We start from the raw sequence: 16,550 nt of genomic DNA, 5'->3' as shown, positions 1-16,550 counted from the left end.
ATTGAGTGGATTTTATTAGGATTTTATGCGTTAGACCGACATATATCTGTATTCAGCCCCTTTTATTCTCATACCGCTAAATAAAGTGTAAGCAGTTGCCTTCAGAAGTCACCTACTTAGTAAATAGAGCATACTACAAGTGCAAACCTATCAAGACACAGCAACAGATATGACCAGTAACTCTGGAGGGGCTGCAGAGAGACACGCTGCTCAGGTGGAAGACACACTGCACATTACCTTCAACACCTGCTAACTCCTACTGTAAAACATGGTGGTGGCAGCTTCATGCTCCTCTACAGCCCATTTGTGGTTGTAATGTGATTATGGTTAGTGTGGGTTAGTTAGTGTGTTCAATGAGTGTGAATACCTTTGCAGGAAACTAATTTCTTCTTGTGTTTCTGCCCTTTAGATGAAAAGCCTGCTGGTGTAGAAAACACATTCTTACTGTGTCCAGCTCCTGTCATCGAGGAGGTTGGAAAGTAGGTGTCTCTCTCTTTTTATAGCTTCATGAACTCTTACGGTTTGCATTATAAAGGGGCTGTTTCTTAGACAGATTGCATTATGCACACTGCACTCCTTGTATAAAGCCAGGGGAACATGTGCATCAGAAATCTGCCATACATTAGCTGTTTTTATGACCTCTATCTGAAGTCATACTCCTATTCTCTAGTTCCTAGAATAGTTCTAGGAAAATATAAAAGGCGGTCCAGCTGTGCCAGCTCACACCAGGGACGAAGCCTTTGTGCGTTTGTCCTGAGCAGTAAAAAAACGAGAGCAGATTCCTCTTTGTGAGGCACCGGCGGATCTGGACGACAAAACTTGCAAATCTCACGAAATGTCTCGGCTGACGTCTCGCCAGTTCTTTTGGGCAGGAAAAGTCGCTGTAGTCACTGACTTTTCCAGCCAAGAAAAGAACTCTTAAACACTCTGCGTGGTATTTGTATAGAGCCAAGTCTGTGAGGCCATTTACCAGCTAAAGAGCAAATCATTTCCTCGAGGAACTAGAAAGTGAAAGGGAGGCGCCATATTGAAACTGGGGTGTTTTTTTCCAAGAACTTTTGGCTTCTAGCAACAAACCAGCTTTAACTCCTTGGACACGGCTGTTGTTTGAGAATATTACATTAGGACACTTAAGAAAAAAATCATGTTGGACCTGATGCCAAACTGCAATCACAACCTCAGAGTATTTCATTGAGTATTTCTGTGAAAGCCACTGAAAGTGTGGCATGCATTTGTTTTCAAAAAGAATAAAATCCTCTTCCAACTACCTGCCAGCTGAGTCCAACTGTGTGTGATTACAATCATAGCATCTGAAGACATTGTTTATTGTTCTCTGAATATTATGTTGGTGCAATATGCCCTGCAAATTTTTAGATGTATTTATTTATTCTTTTATAAATGTGAAATTTGAACAGTTGAACACTTTGTGGAACATATTTTGTTGTGATTGTAACATGTTTAGATTCATAAAAATAATAAAAAGAAAGGAGGAACCGTTCTGTAGACATCCGCCAAATCAGAAGCCAACTTCATCTCCGTATTATACAGAATGTTTATGCTTGGTGTCATACTGGATTACAGTAAACTCTGACAAAAGAACAAATGTAAAATCATCTATTTTATGACGCTTACAGATGTTGTGTGCCGACCAATTTTCTTGATAAAGTTTCCATTAAAACTAGTCCTGGATGACCAGGTATGCTAGTTACCAGCCTTACAAAGGTTAACCCCAGCAACTCCTATGCTAACGTTAGTCTATCCATGCTAATGACCGGGAGAGACTGGGAGAGGAACAAGGCAGTCAAGAAGCTGACCAGCCTTGGCATGCTAGTCACTAGCCTCTTCAAAGCTAAAGTAAATGAGTAGTCTCCTTCTCATTTCCAGCACCAGCTGCTCAGCTACCGGTGTCGGCCTTATCATTAATCAGGTCAGTAGCTAGCTCTGGAATGGAAATAATTATGACAAGGAAGCAGTCACTGCTGGGTCCACTATAGTCTTAATTTTGGCACTGAAACTGCACCATAACCCTGGAAGAAAACCCAGAGCTGAAAAAGAACAGGGAGTAGGTTTGGCTTTTATTGTACCGTGAGCTAAGACACACAGTAAATGGTTTCGTTCAAAGCGTAGTCGTGTTTTTCAGTGGCCTAATCAAAGACCAGACCTAAATCCAATCAAGAATCTGTGGCAAGACTTGAACATTGTTGTTCATAGAAGTGACAAAGCTGAAGGAAGCCTAAAACACTGGCAATTGGATCATTTTCCTTCCACTTCTTTTGGTTCCTCCATCACATAAAATCCTAATAAAACACGCTGAACTTTTCAGGTTTCAACGAAAACGTTCAACAGGAAGGAATTTGTTTGCACAGTGCAAACTACGCAGCGACCAGATTTGCTCCTACATCACATTTCTGTGCTCTTATTTAGACCCCAACCGTGTTCCAACATCAACTATCCACAAACCTCTCTGACCCAAGTCTTTATGGGAAGAAAAGAGCTCAGGGCCACAGAATACGAGTCTGAGTGGACGGCGTTAAAGACTTTATAAACACAGAGGGAAACCAGGGGGAGGAGAGATGGACAGTTTCTCTCCCTCCACATACCTTAAACCTAAATCATTCCTTTTTGCTACAAATTCCGTACATTTATTCTCCCACAGCAGTCGGGGGGGGAAAAAAAACACAGATCTTCATGCTAGCACTCGGAAATCAGACAGCGAAGGGAATGAAGATTCTGAGCTAATCCGTTGCCCATTTCACCACCTGTGTGGAGGATTTTGCATTCTCTCATCTTTCTGCCCGTCTGTCCTTTTTCTTATTGACTGTCTTCTTTTATGGTCTTAGCTACAGATTAACTTTTTTTTTTTTTTTAAATCCTCCGCCGTCCATAAGGCTTTTTATTCTCATTCAGCTGTCTCTTTGTCTGGGTTTGCCTGATCAAAGCCGTGTAGCAGCTAGCCAGGTCTTTCATGTGTGGGACCACATGTTGGTAGCATGCAAGGTTCTCAGCAGGGGGGCTGGGGGAAAACAGGATTGGCTCTTTACATTTATAGAAACCAAACAAGAGGCGACCTTAAGCCAGAATTAGGCGAGTGTTTCACTTAATGTCTAACATGTGTTTATCTATATAAATGCTTAATAATTTTAAAAATGTATGACTAACCAATCAATTAATGTGAAAAACTTTGTATCACAGGACATGTTGGTATTGCTGTAATGGTCATAAAATTACAGCTTATACATATTTTACTGTCTGCATTTATTGGCACCGATAGTAAAGTTACTCACATTGAGAAATTTTGAAAAATCTAATTTTTCATTTGAGTGCTGCTATTCAGAGGGAAACAATTTCATATAAAAAGTTAAATTCATTAAATGTGGAAGGTCAATAAAATGTGATTTTCCTAAAATTTCTTACAAATAAATAAAGAATCCTTATTTGGTTAGATTATTTAGAGTTTAATAAATAATGCTTGAATTTGTTTCCCTGTGGTAGAAATATTAGAGGATATAGAGTTCTATTTCCTTTAGCCACAGGTCACCAGCACACAGTGAGGATGGAAAGGAAAGTTAGAAAAAATAAAAGTCAAAATCTCACTGTTCTAGAAAAGTGGTGTCTTGGAGTAAACACGTTTCCCTAACAACCATTAGACGTGCTCTACATGCTAACCAATTCCATGGGAGTGATGCCAAACTCTTAACTTCACATTGCAAAAAAAAGTTTGTTTTTGTCCACATGTAAAACCATGTAAAATTATTTATGACCATTTGAACAGCACAAATCAGATTTTGTTTTCATCATATCCAGACCTTTGGTCCTAAATTGAATACATATCTAATGTTTTTCAAAGCAACCGCAATCTGAACAGCCATGTTGCATTTTTTCCGACTTCCATGTAATAAAGTGTGACAGACTGGCGAGATCAGAAGTTAAAAACAGATGAGAAAGAATCCAACTGCACGACAACTCCATAATTGATGCGCACATGCTGACATCTGTAGCATCCATGTTTACTGCTGCGTGTGATGTCACATGTTGTTCTGCATATCTGGGTCATTTCAGGGACTCTTTGTTGTTACATCTAATAGAAGTGGCATTAAGTTCGAATAATAACCATAAAAAAATATTCAAAAATCAGCATAAAGTCTAGCAGAGTTTTTTCTGGAACAAAAGCATCAAAGAATGAAAATATGGGAGGCTGGCAGATCAATCCACAAATATCGATAATATCGATACCTAGTCAATATCAGTATCGGATCGGATCGATGCTAGCAAGATTTCCTCGTCAAATTTTATTTTATTTTGTTTTGCAGTTTGTCAACTCTGCCTCAAAAAAGATTTTGTTTTGATTTGCTCTCAGATGACAATTTTTTTTGCTCTTCGTTTATTTAGAAACAATGCACATAAACCATGTCACTATGGTGTTAAAAGTATTTTGTAGACACTTAATTTTTTTCCAAATTCTGTCCTAGGTTTTAACAAAAAAAAAAAATTCAAAGGAAAAACTACAAAAACACATAAGTCAGAAGTCTGATGACATATCAAATGTAAATAAAAATCATCGGTATCAGTATTGGTGATAAGGGCAAGGTGGGAAAAAAGTGGTTATACACCAGTGATATAGTTAACTGCTGTTAATATGATTTTTTTTTTGTTCCATACTAAATAAATGTACTCAAATAAAATGTTCAACTTCCAGTGTGACACTGTGCTGCTGGAACAAAAGATGAAGTCATTACAAGGTTTTTCACACCTTGTTGCAATGAACTGCCAGGCCTTGGTTGGGTGGGTGGTATGGGGTTAGGGGGGATTTAGGTGTGAAGTTGGGGTTGGGGTTAAGGTTCTGGGTTTAGCTGTTCACAATAATTAGAGGTAAATGAAACAGCAGTGCTGCATCAGCTGCAGTTCAGACAGCTGTCTGCTTCACTTCCTTGTGAAACAGCTGTCTGTGACCATGCTCTACATTTCCTCCCCAGCACTTTGTTGTTTTTTTTCCCTCCACATCCTTTAATTCTGGCTTTAAGGTTTTCTCAGGCTGCTCTATCATTCTCTTGGAATTTTTCATTTGAACAATTTTGGATTTTTTTTTTCTTCTTTTTTTTTGAATGATCATTTGACATCTTGTCTGTATGGACTCAGACAAATATGTGAGACAGATCGAAGGTTTAGCTTCTTTATGTTCACCTGACCCCCTGTCATCCCCGTTTTCAGGAGTGATACCACAAAAAGCCCTAGAGATGAGGCAGTTCTCCGAATTGTTCTCCAGTGTTAGAGGTGGAGGGTGGGATGATCCAGGAAGATATGTTGGATATACAGATGAGGTCAGAAGTGGGGCACGGACAGAAGCTTGTTTTGATAAGGGAGTCTGTTGGAAAGAAAAAGCAGAAGGATAATTGAAAGTTGAGTTTGGGTGATGTAATTCCCAGAGAAACAAAAAGCAACCTCAACTTGCGGGTTTTTCCATTGTAGTTTATTAAAACTACAATGTCTTTGTGTTTACTGTGCTGGCTCCCCCAGTTACAACCACTTCGATGGGGTTTTTTCTCCTTTCTTGCTTAAACAAAGTGGAAAAATTCTGTATCTGGTTCGTTTGGTTAAAGCCAGCTCAATTACGAGTGAAATGGAGCCTGTAAGTACAAGTCAGGCTCCTCATTTGTTGGACAACTTTTAACAATAAGACCTCAAGGGAGATTAGAGATTTCAGCAGCTACAGTGAGACAAAAACAACACATTCTGGAGACTGAAAAGAAAATTCTGGAGTGAGCAGGATTAGTCATTGTAATTTACTGTCGGGTTAAACGTCTGTCTCCTCCGGCTCTTTATCCCTTGTGTTTTGTGGTTGGAACCTTTTGGTTACAGTTACAATCTCCCCTCATAGCTAGCACAGTGCTTGGTGACGTGATTCTGCTGTGAAGCCAACTTTGAATGACATCATTCTGGTGAAAGAGACTGAATGAGTTACGCTTTTTGTGGACGATATTGTGATATTTACACATTATTGATGCTCTTGCTCATTTCTGTGTGTATTTCAGGGTGATTTATCTCCAAGTGAGCATGAATGACGGTCTGTCCTTCATCGGCAGCAACGTCCACATCACCACCACAGAGTGTGTAAGTAATTATTTTACTTTTTTTTTTAATGCAACCGGAAATTTATGGGGACATTTTTTTTAGCATGTCTTCCAGATATATGTGGGTTTTTTTTTTTTTACTTTTTGCCACTTTACAAACACAAAATTTGTGTTTATTGGGATTTTTTGTGATAGAGCAAGACAAAGTAGTATTTGTGAAGTTGAAAGAAAATCTGAAAAATGTGGCAGGCATTAATGTTTTGCCCTCTTGAGTCAGTACATTTTACTTCTATGTTAAGGTTAATTTATTTAGACTTAACTTGTAAATAATGGCAACATTTTTCCAGAATATCACTAAAAGCAGCCCAAGTCCAAACAGAACTGGTACCAACATGTTCCTAACAACAATTGTCCAGCTGGAAGGGGAACGTTTACCCCTGTCTAAAGTCTCCAGTGATAGGTTTCAGGCCTTTGTACATGTAGGCCAAAACGTTCACTGTCCTCTGTCTAGAGCATCGTCTTCCACTTGTTTGCTGTCTGGAGTTTTAATGGCCTCTTCTTGCATCTCTTTCTTAAATATTCTCCAAGAAACATCTGGAGAACAGCTATATTTATTCACAGACACAACTGGATCATATATACTGACTGGATTCTATTTGGGGGCTTTAGTGTTTCTATGAAAGATTAAAAAAAACATGTAACTCATTCTACATAAAATTATGATAAACTACACGGCGGTTTGTGGATGTGATGTGTAAAAATGTTCAGTATGGATACTTTTGCAAGGCAGGACATGATGCCCCTCCCTTCCTTTCCTAGAAGTCTGGTGTTTTGGTCTGTGGGATGAACCATTTGTCTTCTTTGTCTACTTCATCCTCCCTTTTTGGTGTTATTACTAGCAATGATGCATCCAAAAAGACCCACTGGACTCCCCACCAAAGGAAAGGAAAAAAACTTAGAGAAGCAAGTTCAAGACCACAATATGTGTTTTCTTTGAAAAGTAAAAGGAAAAGGTCCCATAACAACACTGACTGATGAATCCTCTACTTCTGTTTAAATGTTTGTTACTCAGCTAGTGGGAAAATGGTTGACATTCCATTTAAAGTAATTTAAAGTAAATTTACCTAAACAATAACATATGGTGGGACATATGGAAACAGAAGATTCCATCTAACCAACAAATAATATTCCCTTTAAAGGCCCCCTGCCCCAATCCACAAAGCTGGGACAAGAAACCATGAGAGCAAACTATGTGGCTGATGATGTATACATCCCAACTTAGCATGCTATTACAATTAGAGAGTAGGGAAAGATTAAAATATGCTTAAGACCCATAAGACATCAAATAAAAATGTACAGCGGATAGCTAAAATCCTTGAATACTTCACACCCCCTCTAAAAACACTTATAACTGTTTACTATAAACAGTCAAACACCATTAGCGCCAAAATTAAAACTATAGCACACCCAGTGGTGGCTACTTCCTTGTCTCAGGAGGCTATATGTATTCCAAAGCTAGCTACTATCTGATTAATGACAGGCTGTGTTAGCTTTGGAGAAGTTCATGACTAGCATGTCTAGGCTGGACACCCACTGGATTGCCTAAGCTTCCTCTACTGTCCATTAGTTCTGGATAGGTTGGTATTAGCGTTGATAGAGTGGGGTTAGCGTTGATAGGCTAACCCCACTCTGTCCAATACTAACAACTAGGCATGCTAGCTGTTAGTATTGGACAGGCTAACAACTAGCATGCCTAGGTCATAGAAATGCTTTGGCAGTAAAACCGAAGCTACTATCTACAGCGTCTCTGCTCTTGTGAGTACACAGACAGGGAAAATAAATGGGACTCCTGGATTGGCCACTTCGACAGCCAGTAGCTTGCGACTAGACATTTCAGCTTCCAACGCTGCCTTTTCTTTCAAATATTTTAAATATGTTCTATGAAAAAATGTGCAAGTAATTTTTTTCCCAAAAGTGTTTTTTGTTTTCTGTTTTTTTTTGTCTAAGTCATCTTTTGGCAAAAATGAGGAGATTTTTTTTTGTCATTCACTTTTTGGAAAAAATTACATAGGCCATTATTTTAAGAAGGTGACAAAATGCTCTATGAAAAAATTTGCAAATAAGCAAATTTTCCATGAGTAATTCAGAGTTATGAAGACATCCATGATTGCTGAACCGCGAGTAGATGGGAATCCACTGAAATTTCATTGTTTCATTATTTTGCAACCAGCCTAATATGTGTAATACCATACTGCATGACAAAAATATGCACACATCCAGATATGGTCCCATTTACTGACACCTAATAAATTACACTATCAAGTTTTCTAACCAGACAATTTAGTCATTGTAGGAACTCACTGCTTGTTGATAGAGGGGAGGGGATTAGGTTCTGAGAAATATTTATTTGGTTCCTGTGATGAGCTGTCTTCAGTCGGCCCCACTGCAGAGTTCAGATAAATCCTCAACATCACCCCCTCCTATGATAGATAGGGGAAAGTCTAACCACATGTGATCCTCATCTGCGGTCTGCAATGAAAACCATGTTTAGCTGGAGGCTAGAGAGAAAAAGAGAGAAATGTTAACAGATGGATATATTAGGAGACTTAAATGATTAAGATCAACCACAGTTAGCGAGACAAAGAACACAATCGCTACGGTGACGAGGCTGAAAGTGCTCTCCTCTGCTCCTCCTCATGTCAGAGCTTTGGGACTTTAAATCCACTGATTGCTGATCTTGGTAGCATCATTGTTAGTTCTTTTGGAAGTGAACTACGTTCTGGTCTTCATTGGCCAGCTTACAGCTAAGGTTACAGTCAAGTCATTCTGATTCCCTCAACCTTCCTTCACCTATTTAATTCAATTTGTACTTAGGTTTTTAATTGCTTCCTAACCTGTTTACTAACCTACGGGCTTCCTCTTAACTTATATATTTACTGATTTACCTTCCCAATCACTTCCTTTATCTCTCCATTGACTTTGTTTTTCTTATCTTCATACTTTCAGTCTATTTTTCCCCTTCCTTCCTTGGTACTTCCTACTTTAGTTTGTTAATTTTATTCTTTCTTTAGCTCCTTTTTTGATGCATATCTTCATTCTTATGTTTCCTTCCTTCCTTATTTGGACACTCACTGCTTTTCCCCATCCTTCCTGCAAAACTTCATTCATTCATTACTGTCTTTCTTTCTCTCATTATCTACCTTCCTCCTGAAATTTATGTATTTATTTCCATCTTTCCTAATTTGCTTCCCTTTATGACTTCATTTTTTCTGTAGAACTCCTTCATTTCTTGTTAGTGGTTTTATCCATACATCTATCTTTCCTTTTGTAAAATGTTCTTCCTTCCTGCCATCCTTTCATCTTTTTTCACTAACTTCCCAACTTTTTTGGTCCATTGTTTTTTCTTCCGCCCTTCTTTAGTTTGTTCCTTCCTTGTTTTATTCCTTCCTAAGTTGTACTGATTCTTTTTAAATCTGTAAGTAAATGTTTTTTTACAGTACTGTACATAACTAGAATAAAGTATCCTCACAGTTAGAATGATTAGATTATAATCCATGTATGTTAAAAATTACATTGCAGATAACTGAGGTCAGAAATCTATGGATTAAAAATAGCAGAAGCAGACTTTATGCAAACACATGATTAATATGTTGGGGTCACTGAAAATTCAACAGGGTCTTGGCGAGGGAGAGATAATTAAAGATGAATTTATAATCCACTGTGTGTGGATTTAAATTCATATCCTGTCGTCCTGCTGTTCCCACGCCACTGCTGTCTTTTTCCTGACCTACCTGACCAACCTACCAAACTTTATTGTTTGGTAGGTTGAAAATGTTCAAGTCTGCACGCTCTCCTTGGAAGTGTTTAACACTTTCCTTTCGTGTTCCTGTCCTTCTATCCCTCCTGAATTTCATCCTTCCTTCCCATCTCCCTTCTTTCATTTGCTGCTAACAAATTTCTCCTTAAGCTGTTCACTGGTAGTAAAGCTGTTCCTGTGTGTGTGTGTGTGTGTGTGTGTGTGTGCGTGCGTGCGTGCGTGCGTGTGTGTGTGTGTGTGTGTGTGTGTGTGTGTGTGTCTTTGTGTGTGTGTTGTCCAGTTTGATGGCACCATCCTGCTGATAACGCTGCTGGTTTTGTTCCTCCTGCTGGCCCTTCTCTTCATGTGGTGGTTCTGGCCTCTGTGCTGCACCGTGGTAAGAAACTAATATCTTTTTATTGTATAGACGTGAGGGTGATTGACAACGGTAAGACCCGCCTCCTGGCTCTGATTGATTGTTTCTAGTAAGCATTGGGAAAAGGCAGAGGAGCTTGATTTTTTTTTCTCAGATTATCTGTCTCCTACCATACTTTTACATAGTGACAGTTTCAGCAAATATGTACAAAAATATTTTTTCATAAACATTTCATTCATCAGTTAGTCGGATAGAAGCAGAAATGGTGTGCGTTGTTGTGAAGATCCTTTCTTGTCCGTAGGTGATCAAGGAGCCTCCACCTCCTCCTCCACCAGAGCCTGTGAGTCCAAACAGCTGCACACACACCAACACATTCAGAATTTTAACTAGGAATGTTGCAAAACGAAAGAAGTCTCATTTCTGTGTTTTCAGGAGTCAGATGACGACGATGGCCTGCCAAAGAAGAAGTGGCCTACTGTGGATGCCTCATATTACGGAGGAAGGGGAATCGGTGGAATCAAGAGGATGGAGGTGTTTAGATCACGTTGACGCAGTTCAACCAGTCGCCTCTGATAAAATCCAAAAACAGGTCACTAACTGTTCCTGCGTTGCCTGCTGCCTGCAGGTACGATGGGGCGGTAAAGGCTCCACCGAGGAAGGGGCTAAGCTGGAGAAGCCAAAGAACGCGGTAGTGAAGATGCCGGAGCAGGAATACGAACCTTACGAGCCCAAACCCAAGAAAGCTCACAACAAGAAGCCGCCTCAAAACCGCAAGTGGTACACACCCATCCAGGTACACACTGCCGCAAACTCACACAGGACCACTGAGAACAAGCTAGCTGTGATTCAGTCCAACTGCCACGCAAATTTTGAGCTAACTTTCAAAATGCTACAAGAAAAAAAAAGTGATTTGGTTTGTCGCAAATTAAGCAGGCTATATAAACTGTAATTTCGTCAGCCGTTGACGCTGTAACAGAAAGTAGAGTTTCTAACTAACATGGACCACAGAAAAATGGAGAGAGGTTTTCAAGAATGTGTAGCTATCAGACAAGTTGTATTTTTTCTGTCATGTCAACCAGCATTAGTGATGATACAAGCTGTACAAAGACATAGAGAAAGATCAAGAAATAAACAGCTGGTCAGTCATGTGAGGTAGACATTTGTTTCGTCAGAACTTGTTTGGTCAAATGTGATTCCATTTCCACTTTAGCACATTGACTCATTTTCGGGAAGCTAAAACCACCTTTTGTTTTTCAGTTCTTAACCACTGAATGTTGAAAATTTCACATTAATGGAAGCAGACACTCCTTTCTAATAATCTCTTAGCTGATGGTAAAACATAAAAAATACCAGAAGTGGTTTCAGTCTTGTATTTCTCTGCTGACTTTATGAATGAAGCCTTTCAGACAGTATGCAGCACTGTACCTTTTTCATATAAGCATACACAAAAATACACACTCCCCCTTCTCTACACATGCTGATTACAGTGCATGTACTGTAAGGACACCGCCTAGAAAGGCAGATTATTCTTAAAATTTAGAAATCCCATGTAGAGTATGGATGAAAAATATTCCTCTTCAATAGCTTAAGAGAAAAAAAATGTGGTTTACCGTTCTGTCAGAAATATATTTTTTTCTTTTTTTGTACCCTCGCCAAACACTTGGTGTTGGTAAAATTAGTCTTTTAAACTGGTTGGATCCACATGAATTTGAACGATCCTATTCTGCAGTCTATGCAACTTTTTATGACCTTCCTCAAAATGTTGCATTTGTGCGTAAATAATATTAATTACAGCAATTTTTGGTTACTGGTTTGGTTCATCTCTGTTACAAAACACATTCCTGCACAAGACAACACAAAAGAGAGTCACTTCAGTGACTCATAGATGATTTCTTAGTACGTCAGTTTGTCTTAAAACAAATTAAGTGATAGACTCTCCACATAAAGTCAGAAATAACTCCAATGATGTAACCATGAAACCCTCCATTCTCTGCTGCTCAGGGTAAACTGGACGCCATCTGGGCTCTGTTTCGCCGCGGTTATGACCAGGTTTCCCTGATGAGACCCCAACCTGGTGATCATGTAAGTTACTCACAATTAAAAGATGTCGGGATCTTTCTTTTAAGTCCACCATAGATGGAAGGTTATGTAAAATTATTGTTTTCCAAAGCTAATGTAAAAAAAATTTTTAATTTATTTCACTATTCAATACTTTCTTGGAATCTAACTTGGAAAAAAATGGTTGAATACTGCTCAGATATGTAAACATCAACTATATTTGACTGCATGTGTGTGTTCATGTTTGTGTATTGTGATTAGACTTGTCAAGGGACTACACGCGAATAAGCTTATGGTGTCATCAAATGTTTATGTGTGGGCTGTACATTGTCTGCTCATTAATAATAACCTTACTTGAGATGTATTTAAATCAGAGACATTCTGGTAGTAGTACACGGAAAGTGACACTGGTTTTGCGACCATGTGGAGGGTTGGTATTTTACATGCTAGTTCTTTAGTAACAATAATCTTTGGAAACAGAAACAAGATAAAAATTTATTTCTGTAGGCATGTAGATGACTTGATTACATCAAACATTTTTACTCTCTACAAGCTTTAGAACCATTTGCCTCATCCCTGTAGAAATCCAAACCGAAAGGATTAGCAAACGTTTGGACCCCTTGTGCATATGGATTCCTGGAAATTTATATTGGCGTCTCTAAGCCATGCAATTACCCTCTTTAGAGTGAAACAACAACAGCATAAACGGCCCCCCTGAGATAACCAGTGCTTTAAAAAAAAAAACATTTCAATCGTATGTAATTGTGCCCTCCTTAAACTCCCAGTGTCTCTGAGTTAGCTAACACCTCAGCTGGCTCGGCGCATGCTGTTGAACCAATTCCTTTCTCACACCTGCTTTGCATTAGACACTATAAATTAGATGAAAAGCAGAACCACAGCTCACATCCTTGTAGTTGGACAGGCTTCTTCTGCACTTTTTTTTTTTTTTACTCTTTTTTGCTCTTTACCAGATGAACCACATGGTTCTGTTTTAATGCCCAGCGCATCTATCAAATAGCACCACATAATAGCTAGCAATGAATGTGGAGAAAGAAAAGGCTTTACACTCAGAGAATAAAGCTCCCCCTGGGGGTGGGGCTTAGAAATACCTCACAAACATCCAGTACACTGTTGTTCTGTTTATTCAAATAATCCTTCATAATTTTTCAGCTCCACTAGTCCCAACGGAGAATTTTTCCACTTATTGAACATATTTCAGGTTCACTCTTTTTTAGCAGCTTGTACAGTGGGGTACATTATTTTTGAAGTCACAATTTGTATGGAATAATTGAAGTGACAGCAAAAATCATGGCTCAGTGAGTACATACTTCCATTTTAATGTTCTGGTTTCTGCAATTCCTAAGGAGGATGAACAATTGCCTCTCGTTTTTTGTTTTTCAATTTAAAAAACATCTTATTTGTACACCCATGTTTCTATGGTTTGGTACTAGGGCCAAAATGCAGAATATTACACACCTAGCATTGGCTATGTCCTTGTTCCAGGAGATTACATATTTCGAAGCTAGCTACAGATCAAATTAACTGATGTTGAGCTGGATTAAAGTCAATTCTAACAAAATAACACACTGATGCAGTCAAATGTATGTCACCTACAGATATTATATGTCATAATATAGATAATATGTCATATATGTGATTAAATGTTCTTTAAAAATATATATGTCTAACAGGATAGATGGCCAGCGTAGGTATGCTTGTTGTCAGCCTATCTATGCTAATGGACAGCCAAGGAAGTAGGCAAACCAATATGTCACCATATGCTAGTCACTGACAGTGTCAAGTGAGTAGCCTCTCTTTCATTTGCCAATGGTGGCCAGTTCCAGCTAATCAAATCAGTAGCTAGCTTTGGAATGGCTATAGCCTCCAGTAACAAGGATGTATCTAGCTGGGTGCGCAAAGGTCTTCACCTTCGCCCTAATATGTGTTCTTCTTTTATTCAACTTAGCATTAACATGTGTAGGAGGGGATAAATATCAGAAGTGTTGGATAAATCCTGGACATGGAGTTTCCTCTGCTGTTGTGAAGCTGGTGTAACTTTGCTAGCTAAAATGCAGAGAATTTGGTTTTGTTACTTGCAGAACTTTTAACAATAGTCTATACTTGTACAATGACGACCTACTGCGGCTCGGTCTGAACTGAGGCGCTGTTTGAATGCTACATTCATCAGGGTTAGCTTTATTGAGGGGTTTTTCCCAATAGACTTACTGAGTCATAGTACAAACAGAGAAATGTCAGTTCGGTTTCAACTCTTAGTTTTTCTTTTGTTTGTCAATTGCCAATAAGCGGCTCAATATGATCCAGGATGCAGTTCTGTTGAGTGCAGTCTGCTGTCAGAAACTGCCAGGGAGAAACTGCTGAGCTCATTGAGCTGTCACATTGTTTCATGCTAAAACAAAATCCCATTTCTCTTCGATAGGCGCTAATAATGAGCAGAAGTGTCTGTATGTCCCAAGCCACCCTGATGTACTGACTGACAAAAGATCTTACATTAAATGTGATGACAGCTAGTTAAATCTTTGTGCTCATGAATGTTGAGGATCATCCAGTCTAAATATGAGAATAAAGTCAGTCATTGTAGGAGTGTGTGTGTGTGTGTGTGTGCGTGTGTCACCAAACCACATACAGGACACTTACATCAGAGGGACAGAATAATACTGAGCTGGTATTATATCCCTTTTCTGGACCGGCAGTTTGCTGGTTACAGGGTAAAAGCTAATGTCAAAGACAGAGGACGCCCAGGCCTGTCTCCACAAACCGACTGACCATGCCTCACACACACACGTACGTAAATTTAATGCCAGAAAACTTTACGACCGTGGATGTCCAGCACAGCTTTAGAAAACAAAGAAGTGTTTAGGAAAATTGGAATATTTTCACAAAGCAGTTTATGTTATCAGGGTATTTTAGTCCAGATAAGTACAGCATGTGTTGTTGCCTCTGCCAAGACAGGGAAAAAAATTCTTCCGTATTTTGTATTTTTATGACTGACTGCTCTATCATTTTCCACTATGGAAACCCGTGTTCCAGTGGTTTCAGCCATTCACACTGCTTATTAACAGATTAACATTTCTCCTATCCACACTTGACTACCAACCACACAAATCTGGACAGACGGTAGAGTTTCAGTACTAAAAGAAACCTCTGTGAACATGCTCAAGTTAATAGGGTTTCCTATGTTATAGACATTAAAAGTCATTTTTTTAAACAATATGAAAACTTTAGTTTTCTCTTTTTAAAAAACAATGTTTTTTAAAAAGACATAGTACTTCAAATAAAGTGTTACCATTTATTCCTGCTTCTGCAGTCTGAGTAATAGCCGTCTTTTTACTATTAATTGTGACCTGTTACAGTCAATGCAACATATTTAGGTCTGGACTGTTTCTACAAAACAAGAAAAAAAAAAGACTTTTCTTCACTTAAAAAGAAAGTGAAGAAAAGTCACTTTCACTTATATTGTTTATTTTTTTTAAACAATATGAAAACTTTAGTTTTCTCTTTTTAAAAAACAATGTTGATCTTTTCTGGAGTCTGTTTTTCTATCCCTATTGACGCTTTCTCTGCTAGTTACCTTAAACTTAACATGACACTAAACCAGAGGTCTCAAATGCTGGTCCTCAGGGCCCAGGTGTTACCTGGCTTAAATGAATGCAGCAAATGGAGGCATTGTAAGGAGCTAATGAAATTATTTGAAACAGGTGTGCTGGAGTAGGGTCACATCTAAAACATGTAGGACAGCAGGTTGGGGACTACTGTACTCAACTAACCTGTAGTGTGTGAAAGATGATATTCCAGTGTATGAGGACTAAGAACTGGTTAACAACAGGAAAGAGTCAAGAGTTAACACAAGGACTTTAATCTCCATACATTTTTATTTATTTCTATTGCTTATGGCCTTGACTCTCACCCAAAACACATCCAGTACCAATGCATGCCTAAACCTAACCCTAACTCAATTCACACCTTAGTCCTGAGCCTAAACCCCAACCCTAGAGCACTTCTCCTCATGAGGACCAGGCTTCAGTCCCCACAAGTAGCAGTGGGTATGCATTACTTCATTTTTACAATGCAATAAAAACAGGCTCTAGGCTCTCGAATTTGTTTTGGCTACCCACAATGCACTGTATTATAGTCCACTTCCTATTTGTGGAGCTGTCTCCGGTCTGCTTGCATCCACTGTACATTAGAACCACACCAGAGTTTAATTTAATGAAACCAAGACCTACATTTTTAG

The 16,550-nt window shown here is 38.8% G+C and overlaps 1 protein-coding gene across 1 annotated transcript in view; it reads left to right on the top strand.

The window, feature by feature from the left end:
- antxr1c (ANTXR cell adhesion molecule 1c) overlaps positions 1–16,550 on the top strand; it is a 43,196-nt gene that overhangs the window by 22,429 nt on the left and 4,217 nt on the right. The window contains exons 11-17 of the mRNA XM_014997969.2: positions 410–479; positions 6,030–6,108; positions 10,166–10,261; positions 10,542–10,580; positions 10,673–10,771; positions 10,866–11,033; positions 12,242–12,322. Coding sequence (XP_014853455.2) covers positions 410–479; positions 6,030–6,108; positions 10,166–10,261; positions 10,542–10,580; positions 10,673–10,771; positions 10,866–11,033; positions 12,242–12,322 — 632 coding nt within the window. The remainder of the gene's footprint in view (positions 1–409; positions 480–6,029; positions 6,109–10,165; positions 10,262–10,541; positions 10,581–10,672; positions 10,772–10,865; positions 11,034–12,241; positions 12,323–16,550) is intronic.

Source organism: Poecilia mexicana, unplaced genomic scaffold, assembly GCF_051168715.1.
Source record: "Poecilia mexicana isolate PSO_F unplaced genomic scaffold, ASM5116871v1 scaffold_19, whole genome shotgun sequence".
NCBI lineage: Eukaryota > Metazoa > Chordata > Actinopteri > Cyprinodontiformes > Poeciliidae > Poecilia > Poecilia mexicana.
This window is presented reverse-complemented; position numbering and strand designations above follow the sequence as displayed.